The sequence below is a fragment of the Apteryx rowi genome, unplaced genomic scaffold (assembly GCF_003343035.1).
Source record: "Apteryx rowi isolate R43461 unplaced genomic scaffold, aptRow1 scaffold_710, whole genome shotgun sequence".
Classification (NCBI taxonomy): Eukaryota; Metazoa; Chordata; class Aves; order Apterygiformes; family Apterygidae; genus Apteryx; species Apteryx rowi.
Genome location: NW_020450995.1, coordinates 84,135 through 109,304, shown reverse-complemented (window position 1 = coordinate 109,304; position 25,170 = coordinate 84,135). Strand labels below are relative to the sequence as shown.

Here is a 25,170-nt window from a genome sequence, read left to right as displayed (position 1 = left end):
ATTTGTTCACGTCTCCCCTAATCCACTCTTCGATATCCTAACAAACTCTGACTCCCCCGCAGCCGACGGAGGAGAACGACAGTTCTCCAGCAAGTCCCTGCAGGAGAGCTGCGTATCCTTCCCACTGGATATCCCTGGGCTCCTCTCCAGGAGATGTTAAGCTACCCAGCACTGCCGTGCCTTGGTGACAAACCTAACACTTCCACAGCCCGCTTGCCTCCCCATCTCGCGTGTCACCCGCCGCGTAATTTGGGGGGTTCTGGTTCACGCTGCCAGAACCGTTCCTCTTGTGGGCGCTCCCTCCCTCAGCTCTTCCCAGGGACCCTCCTGCAGGCACGGGATAGCGGCACAGAAGAGACGCCAGCTCAGCTAGCGGCGATACGAAAGCAATTTGCAGGCCAGTCTCATTCGAGTTTGCGTACAGTTAAGGTATTCACACCTGAACTAGCAACAGTTCATCTGCATGAGCTCCAGCCTCGCTGATCGCCAGGAACGCAGCCGGAGGGAGCAATACACCCTCCTGCTCCCAGCAAGCTCCCACCGCGGCGCGGAGAAAGACGTCCATTAAGTTCCTCTGTGTTTCGTTACAGCCACTTTGCTCCCAAATCAAACTTCTGGCAATGCTTTTCAGACATGCAGCCCCAACATGACACAGAGCATTGCTTTCAGATGATGTCTCCGTCTGATCCAACGACCTCCTTCTCACAAGCCCAGCGCCTGCAGCCCGTGGTGGTGGTGATGGATCTGGAGTTGCTTTGGGATAATTGGGCCCTGGAGTATGGTTGGCCTGGTTACCCAAACATTTGATGTCTGAACACACTGGGTTAAGTCCATAGAGGTCTCTTTTCCAGGGCGAAACCAAGTCAGAAGGCCAGAAAGAAAAGACTAGCTTGCAATAGCCAACTCCAAGCAAACACGTGAGAGCCATTAAACAACAACGCCAGAACTCATAACTTTGATGATTTACCTTCCTCTTGGGACAACCCGCAAAGCTGATTTGGACCAAGAGAACTTCAAACCCAAAGCAAGAGAGTTATAACAAAGGTTTATAAAGAAACTCTCTCGAGAGGAGGCAGGAACCAGACAGACATCAGCACCTGCTGGGGTGTCTGGGATAATCAGGCCAGCCTTCACTCTCCATAGCGAACCACACGCAAGCTACACCTAACACCGTTAAATCCCCTTCCTTCTAGAAACTGTACTCCTGATGCAAAAATAGAAACCAAGCCAGGATGCACCTACCCTTGCACTCCTTCACGACGATATCCCAAAGCTTGGCAGCAACCGAGGTGAATTATCCTCCAAGGTTGCCCTGAAGCTCAAAGGGCCAACGGTGAGAGATGCCCCCAAACGCACAGTCGCAAGCAAACTGATGGGATTAAACAGTTCAAAGTCATCTTCGTTTACTTGCCACTGAGCTCCCATCCTGTTTTGGGGTTTTTTTTGGTGGCTCCCGGATCACATTTTAACTTTGCACAGTATTCCCCGCCTCTCCCTGTTGCTCTGTAAAAGCTCAACAAGGCAAAACTCACAGAAACTCGCAGTCCACTGAGCTTCGGCAAGCTCAAAGCTCCCCAAAAGCGCTGTTTTCTCCCACCCTCCCTGCCCCCAGGCTTTCAGGGATAATCAACCTGGATGTTGTTTATAAGGGTAAAAAAAGCAGCAGGCAGCAGCATGGATGATTTTTAAAACTGACAGCTTTGCAGTCTCTGCAGGAGGTCAAAAACCAGCACAGCTCCATGGGCACGAATGAGTTTTTACCAGGTTAATGCTGGCAGAGGTTTTGGCCCACTGTAGCCCTCGAGATATCTCTCTTCCCTCCAGCCACTCGGCTTGCAGAGGTATCCATAGAACAAAAAATAAATAATGCAACTAATGACGGTTCCCCACACTCCGCCAAACACTTGTGAAGCGATCCTGCTGGCACTACAGTTGCTGAGGAGGGCTGTAATTTAATAGGATTTTCCCTCAGTTGATATCTCGGGGTCCAAACCATCCCATTACAGCACAGACTAGTCCATTTCTTCTTACGCTCACACTTCCTATACCTTCTCCTCTACAAATACACACATGCACTCATACACTTTTCCCAGGGTTTAAAAATTATGCTAACAATAAGCAACTATAGCATGACCAGATGCCTTTCATAGTCAGATGGCTCATTGTTTAAAAAGCTCCAGTTTAAAATCCAAAAAGATTGCGAACAGATGCATTTTTTGGCTGCAGCCTGAGAAAAACCTCGCTGAAACAAAAGCGTGTTGTGATTGGAACTAAAAAGGGAATTACCTTTAAAGATAAAAACTGAAAACATTTCCTATTGAAAACTACCCCCAGCCACGTAAACAGCCTGTTTTCTTTCCTATTCAGTGAGAAGACTAAAAATGTCAGCCAGAAAAAATTACATCTGACATGATATTTCAACCTGCTGTTGCAACAACTGCAGGTACATTCGGGATGCAAACAGGCCGTGAAACACTCCTCATTCAACCCAGATGACTGGAAAGGGCAAACTGCCAGACTATTTTTTCCTCTTGCCCTTGTATGCCATCCTTGTCAGGTTTTGCTCTTAGCTCTGGTACAGCAGCAAAAAAAAAAATGTTTTTAAGTGAAGGAAACGGATATCAACACAAGCCCCGTGAACGAGCCACAGGACAAAGGTACACGCAGAGCAGGGAGCTGGAAAGCAAAGATCTCTGGAGAGAGAGGGTGGAAGGCACAGTTAGACAGGAAAGAGGCCATCTGGCTGGGAAAAATAATATCATTTGAGAATCATCACTCACTTCCCTATTTATCACTTTTTTTTTTCTCCATTCGCCCTGCAAACACAGCATTGCTGCCTTCTCATAATACAAAGAAGTCCTGATTTTATATCCTATGCCTGAGGAAATTTTAGATGGAAAGCTAAGTTTTGCTTGCACCAGGATATAATACGGAAAAAGAGATATGCACCCAGCATTAGCTATGCTAACAGGTTTCCAGCGTGATCTTAAAGAATGCAACATCATCTGTCATCTCTGCAGGTCATTTTCCATCCCTGTACCGCTTCTGCTCTGATTTTGCAGATATTCTATGCGAGCAGAGAGCTCAGCTTGATAAAAAGGGGTGTGTGTGGGGGGGGAGAGTCGGATTCTGTATTTGCTTAAGCTGATTTTAGCTACCGATCCATTCCACGGGGTTATTTATGATGAGCTTCTGCCTGAATACCACTATATCCCCCCATATTCTGAGGATTGTAAAAATTATCCAGAGTTCCATCTATAACCCGAAGCTGCGTATGTCAGCTGGCAAGAGCCAAACCTCCTGCAATTAAGAGGTGCTGCTGAATAAGCATAACGTGTTATTTATTAACTCACTTTGGAACTTGGACTCTGCTTGAGAAAGGCCATCTGAGTCACCCTCTTTTCCACGGAAGTAAGCCCATTCCCTGCAGCCCGACCTCCCAGCCAAAGAAACTTTAAACTGGGAATCCTCCTGCTTCCTCCCCGCACTTCATAGTAATATCCTTTCCTGAAGAGTGGGACCAGCAGAGAATAAAGTACTTTTGGATGAGGTACAAAACAAGTCATCATCCTTCTCGTCTCCTTATTTTATTATAGCCATAGAGGGGGCTGACAACTTCAAAGAAGGTCTCTCCAATAATCTTTAAATCTCTCCCCTGATCGGAGCACTGCACAGCTGCTGTATTTAATGTAGACTTCAATTCCTGTTTGGGTCACTGTCGAATCACACCATGAATGTCACAGATGTGCAAGCCTCCATCGCAAGATGCGTTTTATGTGTCTGGCCCCTGCAGCATCACAGGATAATTGAGGTGGGAAGGGAGCGCAGGAGGTTTCCATCCAACCTCCTGCTCCAAGCAGGGTCAGCTCTGAGATCCCACCACATTGCTCAGGGCTTCGGCCAGCTGGGTCTTGAGAACTTCCATGGATGGAGAGTCAAGGATGACAAACCCTCACCCCTGCCAAGGGCTGTGCTGCTGTTTGGGATGGAAAACTTCACCTAGCGGATGCACAGTGTTTCTAGTTGCAATGCTGTTTCTGCGGGCCAGGATAAAAGCAGGCTCTTGCAGAGTAAAGAAACGAGGACACGGGGCTGCAGGGCAAAGCAATGCCTTCCAGAAAAGGAAATGTGTTTTCAGAATAGTTGGTTTTATGTTATTTCCTCTTGACAAGCATGATGGAGGCCAGGTGCTGCCAGGTCTGGCTGAGAACGTGGTCCCTTGCCAGGACAACCCAGCATGACAATGACTCATTTTGGTAATCTTTTAGCAAATCTTGCCTCACATGAAAATATACGTAGTAAAATATATAGCAGTTGGAATGCACTCTGTAAAGTAGACCCAAGAAAAGCTGGCAATGCCAATGATGAAGAAGTGCCAGACACGACATACAGGAGCTGATGTGGGAGGACCGCAGGAACAGGCATCTCTTCCCAAAGCAAAGGCATCGATGCCAGCTCATGCCAACACTTGGCAGGACTTCCTGCAACATCACGTCCAGTCTCCTCTGTCACAGACAGATGTGCCACATAATCCCTTTCAAAACCTGACAAGTTTTTTAAAATGGGAACAAGCAGGCTGCTCCCAGGACTAAACCTCCCCTTTGCTTTAGGATGAAGGGGACAAAGGTTTCATAGAATCAGAGTGGAGAAAAAATGTTGGCATTAGGTCCCGGACTGCAGCCTTGCTGGTCTCCTAAAAGGAGGCAACTGCTGTTCACTCCAGGTCCTGGTGAGCGTGTCCCCATTCTGCCAAACACGTCAGCCTCTTCAGGGCTCCAACATGTTCTGCTGTCAGCTGCAACAGGGTTTAAAAAGATATTCGGATGCCTTCTGTTTTGCACACCTTTGCCTTTGATGAAGGCACCCCAAACCTCAGAACAGCAAAGGGACAGGGTAGTCTCTGCTCGAGCCTAGAGAAAGGATCCCAAAGCCTGGAAATCCTGAGTCACGATGGTGACTAAGGAGGAAACTGCTCCCGAGTACAACCAAGAAGATGGGGTGGGAGGACAGTGTTCAGAAGTGCTAGCTGGCCCCCAGCAGCGTGGTGAAACTTCGTTTAGGGCATTTAATTTGAAGTATCCATGGAGGGAACACCGAGAACAATTAAATCTGTTAGAATAACTGCAAATCTGGGACTGCCACAAAACCCATCCCTATCAGGCACGGGATTCCCTGGCTGTGCATGCTATGGCAACAGCATTAGATATCCTGGAGCCTGGCAAAGCTGGTTTTCCAGGAAATTCCCAGAAGAAGGCCGGGCAGTGAGTGTGTGTGCAGAGCCACGCTGCGGTCCTGCCTCTCACTGCTCTTGTTGGTGGCTTATGGCCACCGGTCTCTCCAACTGCCACCGGGAGCACCTGGGAACACTGCGGCCAGCAAGACAATGGGGAAGGGGGAAGATGGGAAAAAGCTAAACACTGGGAATGCCCCAAATTGGGACTTTCTGACTCCAAGTCAGACTGAAGTACTCCTACTTTAACAGCTTGTTTCCAAAAAGAGCCAAAATTGGCAGCAGAGGAAAGAGCAAGAACTGCTCAGGGGACAATTTTGGACCATTGGCAAGCCACGCAACTGCCTAAAGCTGATGTCAGCCTTCTTCAACCCCCTGGGGACCCAGCAGGCTAAACTAGGTGTTAAGAGCTCACATACATTTCAAGCAACGACTTGCTATTAAACACAGATAGGCCACAGCATTTTGGTGTATCCTGAACTTCTCGAATCACACCACGCAGCCACAGTCTCTCCGGATGTAGCCGAGGCAGCGAGGTAGGACCCCCAACCTTATCTCCAGCTCTAACGCCATTGCCAAGACCCAGCAATTACTCTCAGCTAGAGAAGTCCAACCCCTCACTTTGGTGGCAAACCTTACAGGCTATGCTGTGGGTGGTCTGTACTCATTAAAACAAAGAGGTACACAAGCAAGATTTCCCATAAGCTGCTGATAGCCTCAAATGTTTCTTTTGTGTGCCGGTTCTTAAACCATGTTCATCACGTGGGAGCATGACTGCCTAGAGCCTGCCCATATAGAGAAGCGTCTTCCAATGCACATGACGTCTGGTTTCCTAGATACGCTACCTGCTAAAGCATCTGCTGATACAGTTTCACTCAATTTTAGCTGAAAAGCAAGACATTTGTCTCCCCAGCAAAACCCCTGCCAGAAAACCTCCTTCAAAGCAAACAGCAGCGCTCTGCAGCTCTGCAGCTTGCTGAGACGGTTTCACAAGCAGGGCAGGAGGGTCTGAAAGCAACCAGAGTAACGAGGACCGCGGGGCAGGAAAGCAGTACCCAGGAATCGGCCTTGGATGGGCGCGTGATCCAAATACTTCGGAGAAAGACATGTGAGAGGAGCAGGGGGCTTCTGCAGCTCCTTCCTTTAAAAACACCAAAAATCAGCTCGATTTTAAAAAAGAGTTGCAGTGCCTGTGTGAGTGCGAGTAAGTCCTGAAACAGGGAAAAGCGGGAACATTGGTCCCATCTAAACTCCACCCTGGGAGCTTAGATAGCACATAATCTCCATGCACAATAATAATTACATGGCTCTGCTTGATTTAAGTCTCTACTGCCTCTGCTTATCCAGACACGCTGGAGTATGGCTACACTTATCCTAGAGGCAGTGACGAACCAGCATCTTCTGCCCGTTTTTCTGTTGATTAAGAACAGTGTCTGTAATTTGTTAATGTCTCTTCTCCCCTCCAATTTAAATCTCGGGCATGCCAGGCCTCGGGATAACAATAATACATGGATTTCAGGGGTATTATGAGAGGCTTAAAACTTAATCCTACACGAGCAAGGTAAGCCTGCTCTTGGCCTAAAACAAGGCTGGAAAATCTGGTGCCATTGCTACAGCAGAAAAAAACAGGGATTAATAACAGTGAATGCACTTTGAGCAGGGCCAGGCAACCACGAGCATTTTGCAGCCAACTTCTGCAGCAAGATTACAAGGTTACAGGCCACAGCAGCGAGTTAGGGAACCGTGGGCATTTTCCCCATGGGTGACCAAGAAGAAGCTCCAAGCTTCAGCTCCTGGTGCTCCCAAGCCCTCACACACCTCGGCTCACTTCGACCTATTTGCTAGGTTTAGCACTTTTCCCCCTCTCCCCGCTTTGCAGTAACTCCTGCAGGACCTCTGTGCTGCCCAACATGGGAGGGAAAATGAATCCCAGCACAGTTTGCAGTGGGTTAAAAGCAGCTCTGCAACTCCCCAGGGCATGGACTCCTTGGCAAACATACAGGGGGGAAAAATCTTCTCTCTCCTGAAAAATAAAGCTATTAGGGGTGGGAAAACACTAGCTAAATACAGACCTTGTTCTCGACTCCGCTAGCAACCTGCACTTGGAGATAAGAAGGTCTGAGCTTTGATTTCAGGACAAAGGAGAGTGAAGCTGCTACTGAAAGGGCTGAGGAAGGGGCCCCCGCGAGTGGCAAAGGGAGGCGATGCCTCTCCCGCACCCAGGGTTGCCGTGCTGGCAGCCGCCCCGGCCCACGTCCTCTGCTGAAACCGAGGGAGGGGAGAGAGGAAGGGCTTGCAAACCCTCGGCGATGAGTCCAGCGCTCCCGGGGCTCAGCCCAGCCTGAGATTTGACCGCACCAGCACCTTAAAAAGCAAGAGCTGTGCACCCAAGCACATCGGAGGTGCCTGGGGACGGGGCTGGGAAGTGGGAGGGAAAGTCCATCATGCACGCTCGTAGGTCAGCATGAGGAGCGAGTTCACGTGCTGGTTAAGTTGCATGCCCCCAGAAGCAAAATCGAGTGACCTGAGGAGGCTGCCGGGGAGAAAGGGAAACAGGCGTTTCAACCGCTCTTAGCTGACTGTAAAATTTTAGCAGGCTGCTCTACGCAGTGAAAAACAACAGCTCGGGTTGGATAGAAGCGCTTTCGGCTGATGGCACTGTCCTCTGCCGGATCACTGGACAGCCGGACTCCTCCTTCCCAGATGAACCGGCTACGAGACAGCCAGAGCCAGCACCATCACTGCTGAGCACCGCAATGACAAACCCATCCAGAGGCCACACAGACTTTGGGATATCGGTCACCTGGGCTTTCATCCATCACCTGGGCTTTTATCCACCAGCAGAAATACAAACGTATCTCAGTTCTCACCCTGTTTCTAAAGGGCAATGCAACCGCACTCAGACATAAGTGTGTCTCTGTATCCACATACAGTTTTAGGAAGGTGCCCATGTGTTTTTTCAGCTTGAGAAACACAGTGAGTAAAAGCAACATTACACACACATACACCTGTTCCAGAAAATACAGGTCAATAGCTTTACAAGCAGATCAGTGACTCACATCGACCTTGGTCTTTTAGCAGTGTAATTTCAATTATGTCCATGAACCTGGGAACCCTTCAGCACCTTAAGGGTGATACCATGTCATCCTACAAGCAGCCCAGCCCACAATACAAGTTCGGTCTTGCTTGGACCATGCTCTCCTGTCTCACCCTCCGTAACCTTTGCATCGCCACGCTATGGGAGAAGTTCCTGCTGGCTGTGTTACAGACAGCACGCCTTCGCCAACCATTTTTTCTTTTATGTCATTCTCAGAGAAAAGCAGACTGCAGTAGGAGAACAAAAAGGATGCCCAATTATATTTAAAAACAGCAAATTGGAAACCCAACCGAGAGCAATGCTTTTGCACAGCCTGTAATTAGGCCGTGGAACTCACTGCCACAGGAAACTGCTGGAGAGCAAGCGGCATTGCTCATGCAGATAACAACGCGTGCTGAAGCAAAACAGCAACTGCAACACAAATTTGGAAGGGACGTTAAACCTCGGGTTTCACTCAATCGCTAACTAATATAGAGTTGGATGGAGCCCAGTGCAGAAATGGATTGTTCCAACTCTCCCGAAAGAACTGGTATTAACCACGGTGGGGCTATGCAGCCCCTAGGAGCTGCGACCGGATGAGCCCCGCGCTTTTGTAACGCTAACCTCAGCTTCGGGTTCAAGCCAGCAAGCTCTTTCAAGGGAGTCTGCCCTTGCGGAGGGGACCTGGACCAGGGCCCTGAACCACTCCCAGAGGTTTGGTAGAGTGACAGATCTCCATGTGGCCCTGCTCACGTCAGCGAGGCCGGGCAGGGAGAGGACCAGCCGCGCGCGGCGCATGCGTGACACGATGGAAATGCCCATGGCCGACAGCGGTGCGGAGGCATCACTACCCGCTGCTGCTGGGTGGGAGGCTGGCCACGACCGCAACGCTCCTGCGTGGCACAAGCGGTGGGAAAAGCGTGGATGTTGCTGACCAAGGGCGTCCACGCACACGGGGACACCCCGAGAGCCCGACATGGATGTCTCCTACAACTTAAAACCAAGGGGCTCCATAGGAGTGGATCCAAGTCTTCCAGGGAACTGATGCCCTTCTGTGAAGCCCTGCGTATCATTTCACAAACCCAACAGAAAGTCTGTCCCATCCTATTTCTTTCCTCCCCTCAATCCGGAAAGGAACAAGCAAGGCAAACCCACGGCCTTTGAAACCAACCCAGAGAAATCTCTTACTTTTTTCTTGCTGCAGTAGATCTGCCATTTCTTCTCTGCTGGCAGTGCAAACATAGCTTCTCTGTGCTTGTCTGTGAGGTCAAGTTCATCCTGAGGAAAGAAAAAAACACAAAATATGCACCATGAGTACAGCCAACAGCAGTCGCGCAGGCACAACCCCCCCAGAGAAGTGATATAAATCAATGTGGGGCCCCAGCACAGTGAGGTGACGGTCACAAAGCATCGCCTCTCGCCCTATGGCTATTGATTTGTCCGGGTCAATAACACTAATTATCATCCTGTTATTACTGACCTCTCTCTGACTCTTGTGCTACAGCTGGCTGCCAGGAGCAAACAGGCTGCAAACCTTTCTGCATAGCTCCTTCCAGAGAACGCCTTAATTACATTTAAAAAAGGCAAGTATTTTAGAAAGGACACCCATGAAGTCAAGCTCCCCATACATTACAGCTGCTGGAAAGATAACTTTACGGAGAGAGTTAAGAGCTCCAGATGATATATCATGTCTAAGATAAGTAAAGGGAAGAACAATTCAGTAAGGACCTTTCTTTTTCACCACCCTGAATAACTGCTTCATCACTAAGGACCCTGAGTAAACCAGGCCATTTCCATCACCGACACTCTTGTCATCAAAACCCCCTGGCCATGAATGCGCCGGAGCTGCGCCTACTGCAGCATGAATCAGCTCCGACCCCAAATCTCGGACCAAAGACACAAGGCAAGATCTCTGTTGTCTCTCAGACCCATTTTACAGGCAAAACAGGCAGCAGAGACACCAATTGACCTGCCCAAGTTCAGGCAGGAAGCCTATGGTAGAACTAAAACCTCTGCTCCTATTTCCTAAATCTCAGTCTGCTGCTCCAGCAGAAGCCTTGGTGGAGCTGCAGTGAGGATGGGAGAAGCCACCACCCTGGACTCCCTGTCTGCCTCTGGGACAGGGCTGGAACGGCACCTCCTCGCCCTCTTTCCTTGCTTCGGCAAGCAGGTGGGTCACTGGAGTCAGGCTATGGCTGCTTTGAGCCACCAAGCCACATAACTCACACCAGAACTCACTTAACTACAGCAAATTGTTTTGGGGTCAAGGGTTTTTTTTGGCTTTTGGTTTGTTTTCCAATAGTTTAAAATACAAAGTGCTTTTCGTAATACCCACAGTTCAAAATGAGACATACCCCCTCTGCTAAAACTGTACTACATGTTACCTGGCAGAGATAAAGCTGTTTCCTGATTAAGACCTTTATTGGTTTATGTGATTTTTCTTTAAAGGAGACATCCATTTTCGACTTTCATGTCTCGGTTAGAACCGTGCCCTCCACTGGGATGCCCAGGTGTTATCAAAGCATCACTGCTTCCTGTTGCTGGATGTAGGTCAAAGCTTTTATCAGGGAAGGTACTAAATAAAACATTCAGGTAGGGCTGGGAGGCTCATTTCAAAAGCCAACATTGACCCTACACCCACAGATGTCTCTTAAAACAGCCACCATTGATGACAACCCTTCTGCTGGAGGGAGGCATTGATGCAGCAGTGGGAGCGGTGGAGAGACCTGCTGCAGCCTCCAGTCAACTCATCGCACCCAGTCAGTGGATTTAATTAAGAGGATCCCCGTTAAAAATTACCCAATTAATTCCACCAACTGAAAAAAAAAACCCCACACAGACCCATTACAGTGTTCTGGTGTGAATAATATCAGCTGAAGTGGTTATGGCTCTGCATGCTGGTAGCCACTGGTACTCCAATCAAAGAAACAGGCCCCATCTGGCAAAGGCTGAGCAAGATGCCTATGGGGAAGATGCATCAGCAAGCCCACAGGCCATGAAGAAATTCATCTGGTCTAATTAAAGCTCATATTGCATCCAGTACCGATCAGTATCCAAGGAAAGGAGCCTTCAGCTGTCCTGTAAACCAAACCAAGGGCGCTCCAGCACAGCACAGAGCAGCCAGAGGCTGCAGAGTCCTGAACATCTCGGAGAGGGAGCTGGCTGAAAGTTCCCCTGTACATCCATTCCAAATATTGGTTTCATTTCCCAATGAAATTACCCCTCCAAAGAAAGGTGTCATGGAGCTTTCTCAATTACATATGCCTCGAGGAGCTTTGCCTGTTTCTTGACATTTTTCCCCCCATATCAACTGACTCTTCAAATTGACGTGCAAACAGACTTTCCATGCCCACAGAATACAACTGACATTTGCAGAGCTCCAGAAGCAGACTTCCAGGGCAGCCACTACAACCGAAACACTTTTGCTGCCATAACATAGACTTAGAAAAAAGTGAGGCATGAGAAAGCTCATTCCTTCTCCCTGTGTGCCCACTGCATCTATTCAGGCGATGAGCTGCTCAGAGATCCAAGCCCTCCTTCAGCCCCAACTTTGCATTTTCTGTGGGCCTAAAGCTACCCAACAAGAAGATATCTTATACAGCACCTAGCTAAAATTTAGGCTGTTTAAACATGGCTCTTCAGAAAAGGGCATTTGGGCATGTGAGGGAGGATGAGGATCCCATGATAAATGTTTACCACTGCAATAAGTGTTACCTCAGTCTGGCTGAATGCAGGAAAATGCTGTCACTGTGACCCAACTTCCCTGGCACATGAATCTTAGATTCAGACATGAAAGCAGCAGCGACACACATCTGTGGTTAGACTCTTAGAAAAATATTTACTGAAACTTTCAAAAAAACCCACCCCCTAAGAAAACTTGCGCAGAACTGAAGATTTATTAACCAAGGAGAAATATGAACTGAGTTGAAGCCTAAGTAGGAGTAAGAATGAATAAAGCAGAAGAACATGTCAGATGTGGGTATATGACAATGTGCAAACACATCCGAAAAGGGTGCAGAAATACTTCGTAGCCTCGCACAGTAAGTTTCATTGTGCCCAAGTTCGAACGTGTTCAGTCGTCACAGCCCTGCATTACTCAGAAACACCTACCTAATGATACCTTACAGGATGCTTGGGAGAGGTGTTTAAATAAATAGTGTGGCAACCAGTGAATATGAAAATCCTCATAATCAAACAGTGACTAATGACTGTTATTTCAAGAAGTAACAGCAATTTACTGCGAAGAATCAGGTTTTTGCTGTTATTCTGGCGCACGGAAATTCCTGCACCCACCTACAGCCTGGCTAGACTTGAGGAATCCCTTACAGTCACTGATGAGTTCCTCAGCGCTCAGCAGCCCCAAGCAGGCAGCTCACAAATTGTCCTTCAAACGTCAGAAGATCAGCAGACGATAGGAAGATCAGCTGTTTTCCAGTCACTCACAGACAACAGTACAAACCCTGGTCTGCCAAAGCCTTTTGCAATCGCACTGTGGAGTCATAACGCCGCAGAGAAGCTGTCTACAACCTCTAACCGATGCGCGCCTTCAATTAATAATCATGAACTCAATTAGGTGGTTCTAACTGGCAATTAATTTTATAGTCCATTTGCAAGCCATGAACTCACGCTACAGCGCGCGATGGTGGTGGCCGTGTAAGGGTAAGAGTGAGAAGATAACCATGCAGGTTGGGCTCCCTCCCTCTCCCATGTGCACCCGCAGCCCCCACTGCTCTACCCCTCTGCACCTGGCTGACTCTCATGGCAAGATTTGCCAACTTTGCTGTTTTAAACATTCTTTTGGAACCAGGTCAAAGGCACAGAAAATAACAGCTTCATTTTGCTACTAAAAGGAAGTCTCTGCCCAGAGTGTTTTTACTGGAAAGAGATATGCTACTCTTAAATATTTATCCCGTATAGTTAAACTATTAACCTTTAGATCAGGAAACATGTTTCCACGTTAAATTTCCATTTGAATATGCTTTAAAAAAATCATAATGGGGATCTCATTCTAGAAGTTTATACACTATTTCTAAGAGGTAAAATATATCCACATGATTTGCTTTGCTGATGGCTCACAGCTCTCTAACCCAAGCCAAACAAACTTCCTCTTCCTTCCGAGCATAATACGAGCCTCTAGTGAATGCTAGAGCATCGTTCTCCTAAAGCTACCTTAGAAATATGTGGTTTAGCTCAGCATGGTGTAAGAAAGATCCCAAGGGCCAAACCTGCTTTTTCATCCTGCCCTGCACTTTTCCCTTGGAGGACACAGAACGGCTCTTCTGGCGGAGAGGTTCACAGGGTCCGTACCTCCCCCGAGCCAGCAACCAGACCAGTACGTGGAGCCCAAGCTGCGGTGACATGACTGCACAGGCCGGGGTGACTCCTCCAGGACATGCTTGTGCAGGGCACCAGCACCTGGGGACACTCGCTCAGCATGGTCCGAAAGCTGGGTCCCAAGCCTGGAGTATCACCCACAGCTGACTGGATTCAAACGATGAATTCGGGGGGTGGGGGGTGATTTGAAGTGCTGAACCCCATCACTAGATGAGGCTACGAGCCATAGGTATTGCTCCTTCCCTTCCCTGATGGAGCAGCAAATGCCTGTGACTTGTATGAAGAAATTTTGGAGACAGCATGGAAGGAGGCAGAGGCACCACTGAGAGGAAACCAGGGCAAAGTCTGGTGAGCAAAAACCATGTCAAGGAGCCCTCCTCTTCAGCGGCGTAGGGACAGGACTGCAGGACAGCTGAGCCCAAGCTGGAGAGCTCCTCCGAGCAGGTGGTTACTTGGACGCTTCGCTGAAGCGCGCTTGCCAAAAACATCAAATCACAGCCCATTCCAGCAGTGACAGCATCGGCCAGGCACCAAGTCAGAAAACAACCCTGCTTTGAGAGAAGCCTGGAAAGCAGGAGGCAGAAAAGACAAGGGGGGAGAGGAATAGAGTCTGGCCTCACCGTAAAGAGAACCGCAAAGTTTGCAGTCAGCGCAGTCTATAACACGGCCTTTTAACAGCAAACCTAGATCAAACAGAAAAGTTAGGCTGGGGAGAGAAATGTTTGCCTCTCCCAGCAGAAAGGGCAGGAAAGCGCAGCCCCAGCCCGTCGCAGACACGCTCACGCTGCCGTCCGGCGCGCTCCCAGCCCTGCGCTTTAAGCTGTCCACGGGCATCAGGCACAGCGCGGTGGAGATGTTAATGAGCGTCTTCCGCGTGCTGAAAGCCACCGAACTTAATCAAGGAAACGGCAGGAAGCTATGAAGTTCTTGGGCTTTGCTAACTTGATAATGGCATTCAACCAGCACGGGGTCACACGAAGGAAAAAGCTGTAGAGCGAAACTGCATTAGGAGCGGGTCACTTTGGAGCACAGGGACTACAAAGACGTAGTTTGAATCCTAAGGTTATTCAGGATAATTCAGGCCCGCAATTGCTGACACAGGCCAAGCACAGCTGGAGACTGAAGTCTCTGAAACTTTCCCTTTTGCTATTTCCATCCGCGATGGGGTGGCAGAGCCAGGAGGGGACAGGAGGCCACGCAGGAGAGGACAAGCCAGCAGCCACCAGCATGACCACCACTGCTTTCTTCATGCTTTTGTCCAGGTCATCGGTTTTCCCACTGACGACCCACAGATCCCACGCTCCACAAAAAAATTCTGCAAAAAGTAGCTAGGGACTAGACTTTAACTAAGTGACAATTCACTGTACAGGGGTCTGCACCCCCAGAATATTTTCAGAGGTTGATATGTAGGAAAAAAGGCAAAAAAAAATCAGTCTAATGTATCTTTCCAGCTGATAACCTGAATAACCATAATGCATGGAGGAGACAGAGAAGGGGGGGAAAATTATGTCATTAATTGCCATAGTTGAAATAAAACTTCATGAAAAGGTTGCTGGTTTGGTTTGGGGTTTATATATAAATGTATAAATGTGCACTTTTTGGCAACATTTGGCATTAACCAGCACAGCATGGGAATTAACAAAAAAATTGCCTGCTGAAGTTTGTATCAACTTCCTTTCCAGGGCTCATATCGCTTTTTCATTCTCTTCCAGGCATTCTTCTCCAAGTTCATCAATTTGATTTATCCAAGACTGTTGCAGTGTCAAGGGAAACGGCAATCAGCATTCTTCCCTCTGTACCTCATCTAATCTTCTTCCGCTAAGCACACGCTTCCCTCACACGGCTGCCTACGAGGGCGGGTTGATTCACGCTGCCAGTCTTGATTGGGATTTATACCAGCACACGATAAGCCTCAACTTAAAAATCGATCTTATTTAACTTGTTATTTTCTTTTTAAGTTGCTTTCTTAAATAAGCATACTTATCAATCAGTAACCAGTATTGCATGTTTATATGCAAACAAATACGGCCCTCAGATACAGTCTGGTAATCCATCTTGCAAAGCAGGAGGAGCTTCGCTATCTGTAATGTATATTTAGGCAAATGCAGTTCTCAGCATATGTAGATTTAGTTTTACTTTTTTTTCAATAGGAAGGTAGTGAATCAAGTCTTTTATTTTTAGCACCAGTAATAAAAAGAACCTCCTCTCCAGCACACATCTTTTCATCCGTAGTATGCAGGGAACTTAAAAACAACAAAGAAACCCTGCAAACAAACCAACCCCTGCCAGTAGTATTACTAGATTCTTTTTCTTTATTCATGACAACCTCCAGCTGGAATTATAGAAGATGAACAAAAAACCAACTATTTATTAATGAATAGGCATACTGGATACATAAGCTTTTATTAATTTTGCCTTTATCAGTTAATGGTTTTTTTGCCTAAGGGAAACATTGCCTACAGCAAGGGAATGAGTTAACAGCAACAAGGAATCATGACTTCAGAGTGTTTAGAACTAGTGAATCTCCTCATCCCACATTTAATTTTTAGTCATTGACTGGAAGAAGAAAGACCCCAACCCATCCTGTGTTGCAGCTTTCAGTTATTGACCGGAACTCACTGCAGAAATGTAAATAAAATATGTATTTTCTTCTTCTGCAGAAAAGATTACAGCCATCAATATCTGATTTAGCTCCGCAATAAACTCTTGCTCCAGCTGTTCAATGTTCCCATCAGTTCAAACACCTAACTTTGGCAGGCAGCGGGTACTGCTTTAAAATGACTTCATTTAATTAATTATTTCAATAGGCTAAAGTAAGTTTAGGTTTTAAAGGTGTTCATCTTCCAATACTAATGTATTTCAAAAGAGAAATATCTACTTAAAATTTTCAGTCTTTTTGGTTGTGATATATATCTATCACTGCATACACACTTTTCTTTTATTGAGCTTTGCCTTTTATGACCTTTTCATCAACATCATCTGGAGAACTGTTCTCTCATTTTAATTAAACACAGAGTACTTTTACAGCCTGTATTATCGTACAAAGCGCCCTAAAGCGAGAATTGTGTTGATCTAAGCTATTTCATCCACAAGCGCACTTGCAGACCTAGAAGCCCTGCAGGTGGACTGCCAGAGTGTTTTTTGCACGCGGTCATACGTAAACTCTGAAAGCAATGACAGAAAGACCTATTGGCCGATTATCTGTTGCTGTGATCGCTAAAATGGATTAAATTCAAGCCAAGCTGGGCATGACCACCCTTCGGCGGGTGCATCTCATACCGTGATAAAGCGCAGAGTTGCCAAATAAATAACAAGAAGGTTTCAGATGTGGATTTCACATACATATATATATATTTATATACCCAAAGAAGCAGCTACCTTTTCAATGAGTTTTTAGGTACCACCACTGCTGAAATCAGTGAAAGCTACTGAAGTTACAAATCAAGCCCACATGTAAAGTGTGGTTTTAGACATTCACTATGCCCAAGAAGTCTCGCACTTACAAATACTGTGCTTTGCTGGTCTGGAGCAAAACCGCTCCAAGGTTTCCTATGGCTTGAGGCAGGGCACCTCTAAAGGCAATTAGAGGCTACAAAGCCCCACGCTGACTAGTTCCCACTATCAGGACGATTTCTATTCTAAGGACTGTCTCACTGGGTTTGGGCACTTCCAAAATCCTAGGGTCATTTTTAAGAACTTCAGCAAGGGCAAAGCAGAGAGTCGCTCCAGGAGAGTAAAATTTCTGATGGAGATTTAGCTTCCAGCAAGATGCTGAACAAAAGCAGGCACCAAATGGGGTTATAAACATACTAATTTTTCTCTTGTTTAACCAATATCTTTTGTAAGTTGAGCTCCAAGCCAAACCTAGGATGCTTTTCATATGAAAGAAATGTAGTCACTCCGCTCCATATTGCTGATTTACTGTTCATCCTCTCTGCAAAACTTTGCCTTTAAAGCAACCAGATAGGAAAATATCTGTTAAGGTCTCTTGGTTTTGGGTGTTGTCAGGGAAGAGAAACTAATCCCCTTAAATAAGGTATTGATTCAAGCGCTCGAATCGATGAGAACCAGGACTGCATGTTGCTCGGGAAGGATATTGCATGCACGGAGACTCAGCTGAGGAAAGCTGACCTTGGACATGTTCACACACCGTAGAGTGTACAGACTCTGTTTTTAACAGATATTAAAGCAGTACAAAAAGTTTTCAGACGAATCTGCAAGCAGATATGAGGCAGGCACAGCCCATTTCTAGCAAGAACGCTTCCTGCTGAGGTCGGCAGTAAAGCAAAATCCACACGCTGTTCACCCTTGCCTCTAACTCCAGCAACAGCATTCAACGACAAGGCAACCAGGAAAGAGTAAAATACTGCTAGAGCAGGTGCCCCATCCAATTTAGGCCAGGACCCTCAGTGGTGACTTGTACCTAAAACCCTTGGAGTTGACATAAGCCTGAAACCCAGCTGCCCCAATTAACATCACTGGCACGTTACTGAATGAGCTATCCAGGCATCTTCCAGTGATGTGGCCTCCTCTTTTACGAAGTGGAAAGCACTTAGCAGGTAGACCATATAATTTTTCCACTTTAGCTATACTTTTCATTGAAACAAAGGGTTTTCTTATTTGCTCTCTACCTTCGGCTGGGGTTCACATTGTGCCATAACGCAGTTCCTTCATAAAATTATTAGTTGGGAACAGTAAGACCTTTAAACCAAGGCAAGCCCACATGCCAGTTTGTAGTCGTAACAGATATTGCAATTACACAAATGCTCAGCTGGAATATACTGTTCCTCAGTGGGTTATATCATGCAAGCCCGCAGAACACGTGTGGGCAGAAAATTCTTATTTGCTTGCTGAGTAGGTGTGCGACTTCGCTATCAGATGCTTACTTATCAAAACATATGTTTAAGAGATTATCTGCGAAGGTGTAAAACCAGGAGGTGCCGAACACAAGTGCAGTGATTGACAGAGCGAGACGTGCGAGACAAGCGAGCGCACACCCTGCGCCTGCAGATCTCTGCCCTGCGCAGGCACCCGGCAGCCTGCGGTGTGAGCCTCTAATGAGCAGAAACCGGGCACCACGTTGAAAGTGTCCTTTGTGCGGCACAAGGTTCCCTACAGAGTGAATTAAAAAACAGACATTACTGAATCGCTTAGTTTTCCTCATTAAAAGTGATTCATAAGTGTGAGGGAGGACAGTCTTGGGAGAAGGTGGTGGGACGGGGCTCAGAGCCTGGTGCTGCAAGTGTCCAGCCCTGGACAGGCCCCATAGCAGAAATGGGGCACAAGGGCTATCAAAACTGTATTTTGTCTAGGTGCACACTTTTTTTGTGTGGATACAGTAGAAGCTGGCTTAGGCCACTGTTTAGTAGTTTCCAAAATCAGGAAGAACTCCTTAATAGAGCAAAGACCAGGCAGGAAAAAAAAAAAAAAAAAAGCCCGCCCCCCCCCAAAAACAGTTGACCTGTGAGCATAAAATGCAAAGCTTTGCTTTGTAGTTGATCCTTCAGCTGTTACATGAAAGCCGCGTTGTTTTGCAAGGCGAAAAGCCTCGTGCTTTCTCCTCGTTGGATCAGAAACCAACAGGGGGAAAAGAAAGCACATTACTTACGTTCCTAAGTAAAACTGGATATGGCTGGTAATGAATTCCCTGCTTGACACCGCTGTTAACGCAGAGCGGTGCTTGCACTAACCACACCGCCTCCTCCTAATTGCCACCTTACTTCTACTGACAACCGTGAGTTCGAAACGGAAGCCTTAACGCTGGGAGAAGTTGAGGGACCGCTCCTCCAACCTGCTCTTCGCTACCAGCGTTAGCAGGCAGCACCGCTCAGCACCACCAGGATAAACACCAAACGGCCAAGGAGACTAAAGCGGCAAGGAGCTCAGCAGCTGAGAGGAAAGGCTGTCATTCCCCAGGCCCCCAGGAGGAAACGCATGAGTTACGGATGCAGACAAGTTCAGAACATAGTTTCCAAAGCAAAGGGCCGGGGTTGTTCTCCCGTCTTTGTTTGAGGCCACCCTCCCTGGGAACAACGTGCGAAATAATAATAATTCAAGTATGCAAGCAGCGGTGGAAGCCAACGCTCTGCTCTTCTCTCTGGGTTTTCGTGCTGCCCCCGTTGCTTAGTATCAAAATGTTTTGCAGCCGCACGTTACGAGAGTTAAGATCTGCCAGATGAAATTTGCTCTCTCCCCACTGCTCCTGAAGGGTTATCTTTATGGGCCAAACGGGACGACTCGGACCACGCATCTGCTTCCTGATACTTCCAGAACCGATCAGTCTTACAAAGCATGCAGAGTAGCTGTTACCTGCCTCCCCCCCCCCAAAAAAAATTAGTTTTGAAAAAGTGCAGACTACAGGGAGGCCCCGCACTATCTGCTTGTAAAAGCATTTCACCTCCACGCTGTCACTGTTCAAGAGGTGCTCACAGGCTCATATGGGTGCTGTTTGTAAAGCTGTGTGAAAGCCCAGGTTCAGAGACATCATACACCTGATCCATAGAAAAGAAATAAAATTACATTACGTCCTATCCCAGCACCTTACATCATGTCAGCCACAGACACGTCACCCAACACGGATCATTTCAAAGGTAATGCAGAGTTAATCTTTGTGATTTGGGATGCTATCTCCTACAAACGGTCCTCATCCAAAGAGCAGCTCTCTTGCCTCTGATAAAGTACCTTCGTTGCCACAGGGACAGCAAAAACAAATGCCTGAATAATATAAACTACCAGTAACTTTTTTCCCCCAGTCTCCCAAGTCCCAGCTACTTCATAAATCTGAACAGAGCGATGGAGCAGACTTCCATGTCATGGGAGGGGAAGGCATAAATCACGCCACTTGAGAGAACATGTGTGAATACCTCCCCTCCAGCAGATCCCCACTTAATGCAGTCACAAATAATGTGCAACGTCAGCCATTTGACATCCTCTGTACACGAGCGCCTGCGTTCCTCTGGAGCCCATGGGGGCTGGGGACACTGCCAAACTGCCCTCCTCGTGGCTTCATCTCCGCAAATCTCCAAAACCTGATGCCTACTAGGAACTGGGAGGAGAGACTGGAGGAAGATCATCTCTGTACCTGCTCTGGCTTTATAGCCTATTACTAAAAACCTGCTATTGCACATCACAGGCAGGATACAGGGCTAGACGCATGGCTGCACTCATTTCTTCTCCATTCCTAAAGAAAAGCAGGAGGTGAAAAGAGATACCTTGCTCTCACCAAAGCACTGAGAAGTCCCATAGGGATCAGCAAGTGTAATTTCCTAAGAAGTCTAGGTATTTCAGATCACCTCCCAAACTGCTTCTGAGAGCACTCAGCTCTTATCAGCTGGAAAAAAAGGAGTCAGGGTCAGTCTCTGGTCCTCTACACTAGCTGCCACCAGCTGCTCTGAGTAAGCGGTCACAGCAACATCTCCAGGGCATCGGACACCAGGGCAGCATCTGGTGCTTGGTTTCAACGGCCAAGCAGTCATTTGTAAGGTCCTGCTTCACGTGAGGCTCCCAGGTGCTAGGGCAAAGGCGGGTAGGACCCTTCTCCTTCACACCTGCAAAGAGTTTCATTGAACAGAGTAATACCATCACATCCTCAGTGTGAAGCAGGGACACATGGCCTAGTGTCCAATACCTGTAACTCGTTTTCCAAAACCAATTTTAAATCTGATTCAAATGACTGTGTTCAAAGAAGGCAGGAAGGCAAAGGGAAACAGTCCCTAGCTCAGCTCGTAGCTGAATTCAGTTGTAACTGGGGGCTGTTACTGCAATCGCTGCTGCAGCAACTGCAGATCCCAGCTGGAGAAAGCAGCAGGGACCAAAGCTCCAGCACACGCAGTGGTGGCCCACACCTATTTAGGTGGATCAAGCCTGGAAGGGGTCAAGCAGATGCAGACTGGGCCTGATGTGCCAGGAAGCTGGTCACGGTGGTCCTCCAAGCACTCCCTGAAGCACAGGGCCAAAGCGGATGCTAAGCACCAGGGTTACAAAACTGTTGTGTCCATCCAACAGGGGAGATGGAAAACACATGTACAAAGGTCCCCTGTTCTTCACTCTCCCTTCAAACAAACCCTAGGACTCCTGGGTCTGACCCAGGGAACGCCTAGACTCACTTCGACATTTCCCGATCAACCCATTTAATTCCTCTGTGCTTCCATCCGCCCATTAAGTGCATGTCCCGCAGGGCTGATACACCCTGCCACACACAGAGCGTTTCATTAAAAACCTTAAAGTGACAAGGAGTGTTAAGCAGATATAAAGGACATCAGTCATTTACCCATCTGGTGGAAAGTCTAGTTGCTGGCAGAAAACAGAGAGGATTGTTATGGCAAGATCTACCATATGGCACCATTATGTGTCTCTTTGCAAGTGCTTTCTCTTAGCATGCAAGCAAGATCCTAGCCTTTGAAGAAATGCCGTATTGTTAGCCTGGATACACAGGAGCCTCTTGAAAGAAGCCGTGGCAGATGGCACAGCTTTGTTCTCGGGGTTTGGAGGCAGTTGTTGAAGAAGTGGATATCCCCCCTCCTTCAGGCAGGAGCCGAGACACCCCAGTGACGCGTGGGGCAGTCTCCGCTGCAGGGCTGGTACTTGCATAGCTTCAATGATGTAGTTTGGGTCCGTGCCATGGGTGTCTCCCTCAGCAGCAAGCCACACTGCACAAATGCTCCTAACACATCCTACGGGAACACCTGTGGCTCTTGGAGAAGGGGAACAGCTTGAATCCAATTGATGTTGCCTGGTGGGTGGCACACCACTGATGAGCCAAGGACAGCAAATGCTGCCTGGCGTGAGCCCACGGGATGCACCAGCAGCAGTGCAAGAGAATTGCATTGGAGGCACAGCCTAGCTCCGAACTTCTGGGAAGGACACTTGTCCCAGCAGCCTGAACATTTCCCAGGGAGCTGCAAACGTGCCATCACTAAATCCTGCTGAAAAACTTTGCTTTTGTCAGTGCCTCCCTGCAAGCACCTGCCCCTTCCTGGGTGGCTCAGGCTGGCCGAAGCCCTGACAGGACACGAGACAAAGAAAAGCCTTTCAAATGGGGCCAGTGCCCACTTGAGCGACATCCCAACAATGCTCAGACGAAAGCCCATTCAACCTCGGGGGCGAAAAGGACGGGAAAGGGAAAAGGTTTCTCTGGGAGGAACCAGTGATCATTCATTGACCAAGGCAACGATATTTGCATGTTCTCTGAGGCAGGGAAAAGCTGCAGCCTGCTAGATATTCTTGGCTAGGACAGGATGTATTGTCCTTGCAACCCGAGCTGCAAGTTGGGCATTTCTTACCGACTAATCTGCTCATGTCTGGGTCCAGACAAAAAACCAATCCCCTGTTTCCCCATTGTTCCTCTGGAGAAGCACTTGGATAGCAACAGCATAAAAACAAAACTATTCTGCAGAAGCTGAAAGTCAAGTAGTTACAATCCAAAGTATCCATATAATACAGGGCAGGCCATATAATACAGGCCAGGAAAGCAAAGTGAGCTTTTAGCTAAGCAGGCCTTGGAGAGACAAGCGCTGCTCTAAAACCATCCACGCCCTCTTATCCTCTGCCCTTAGTCCGTGGCAATCACTGATTACTTATGCCAAGGATGTTTTCAGGCTCATGTGAACAAGCACATTTAAAAACACCTCAAGCCCAGAGAATTTTTTGCAGGATGGATAGAAAAAGAAGGAGACAATGCTTTCTGAAGTACACAACAGCATAGGATGTGCAGAGCGGAGAGCTTGCTGCACTCAAGTCTATTGGTATTTGTGGGAGCACTGACTCTCCAGGCACTGACTGAATCCACTCCTGCAATGTCCCAGTGTAGCTCCTAGCAAGCACCGCCAGGCCCAGGACCGAAATCTCCAGTGCGGGTCACTTGGAATACAGGGCTGAAGGGAAGGAGAGGAGCAAAGAAGTCACTCTGAGACTGCAACGTGGTGAATGGACAAAAGGCTGAAATACATATGGGTGTGTGCATGTGTGTGTGCCTGCGTGAGTGCGTATGCATGTTTGTGTAAGCCCAGAAATCCCAAGGATCCCAAGGATCCCGGGAAAGGAGGCAGCCTTGTGGGTAAGGCACAGGACAAGAATTCAGGAGATCTGGATTTGTCACCTTTCTGCATGACTTTGGGTTCATCCTTCCACCTCTCTGCCTCAGCCCCCTCTTTGAGCAGAGGACATGCCATCACCCCATCTCGGGCCTGTTGTCTCGGGTAGTGAGGCTGCAAGGTCTCCGGAGGCAGGAGCTCTGCCTTAGTGCATGGATCGGCCCTAACGATAAGACTACATCAGCCAAGCCAAAGACTGCACCGGGGAACAGGGATACAACAGCACTTTGGGGAGTCTGACAGCTCCCCCAGGCAAGTCTCGCAGCTGGCCAACATTTTCATGCTGATTTCAAGGCACAAGAACATTTTCTAAGTTGAGAAGCACCATCCATCCCCTGCTGCTTTGGCACCACAGGCCATGCGTGCTATCTCGGGTTGTGCTACCTTGTCTAGATCTAGCACTAGGTACAAAAAGCAGCCTGGAGGCGACCTCCTGCGTCACCTGGTGCAGTCTTTTGTTGTTGTGATATATAATCATAAATTACCAAGTTCCACTTCCAATCCAGCAAGATGCTTTACCCCTTTAACACCCCCACTGCTGACGGGGCTGCTCCGAAGGTCACTCCATCCGCAGTCCGTTTCTCTCCCCAAGTCCGCAGCTCACCGGGGCTCCAGACCTGGCCGAGGACCAACCTCAGCTGGCAAAGCCTCCGGACCCTCTCCAACTACCTTGACTTCCCTCAACCCAATTCACCGAGACAACTGGGACTTTCAAGAGAGCTCTGATCCGACAAAGCGGGCACAAGCCACTGTCAAGCGTGAAGGACCTGGCAGAGTCAGGACTGCCGTGTTTTTAAGCGACATCTTTCAGCCCCTGGTCAGGCTCCAGCAGGCGTAAAAATCAGCCCAGTGCCTCTGAGTGCGTTCTCTGTCTCTGATCCAAACCTTACACAGTGGGTTTATACAGAAACAGCAGGACACTTTCCAAGCCATTTGACTAACGCTGAAATTTAATACCCGACACCGACAGGTTACCGAGAGTGAGAAGGAGCTAGTTGTAATGAGGTGGGCCAGGGTATTTGCATCTCCATTCCCCATTTGGGGGAATCTGCCATCTCGCACACTTGGGCAAGAGCTCGGCTTCTTTCTCCTTCCCACCCAGCGCTGTGTCAGGGGTGGGAGCCAGGGTACAGATTCACCCACGGGGTTTTCCCGGGAGCCAGCGGGCTGCAGCTGTTTACAGCGGAGCATGGCAGGGACCCGCTCCCCTTTGCTCCTCGAATGACTTCACCTGCCCTGGGGACCAAGCTGCGGTTCACATTTGACTCCGCTCCCTGGCGGAGCAGCTGCGTCGAAGGCTTATTCTCACCACCAGCTGGGAGAAAAAGGGAAAGCCTGGCAGCACGGAGCAAGGGGAAGGGAGCCCAAGAACCACATCACAGCCTGCCCTGGACGAGCAACACAAGCGCCTTTCAACACCCTCCTGCAGAGGCTGGTCC

At 48.2% G+C, this 25,170-nt stretch overlaps 1 protein-coding gene across 1 annotated transcript in view; it reads right to left on the bottom strand.

The window, feature by feature from the left end:
• DAAM1 (dishevelled associated activator of morphogenesis 1) overlaps window positions 1-25,170 on the bottom strand; it is a 74,947-nt gene that overhangs the window by 47,915 nt on the left and 1,862 nt on the right. Inside the window, 1 exon segment of the mRNA XM_026087294.1 lies at window positions 9,495-9,584. Within this exon segment, the coding sequence (XP_025943079.1) occupies window positions 9,495-9,584 (90 nt within the window).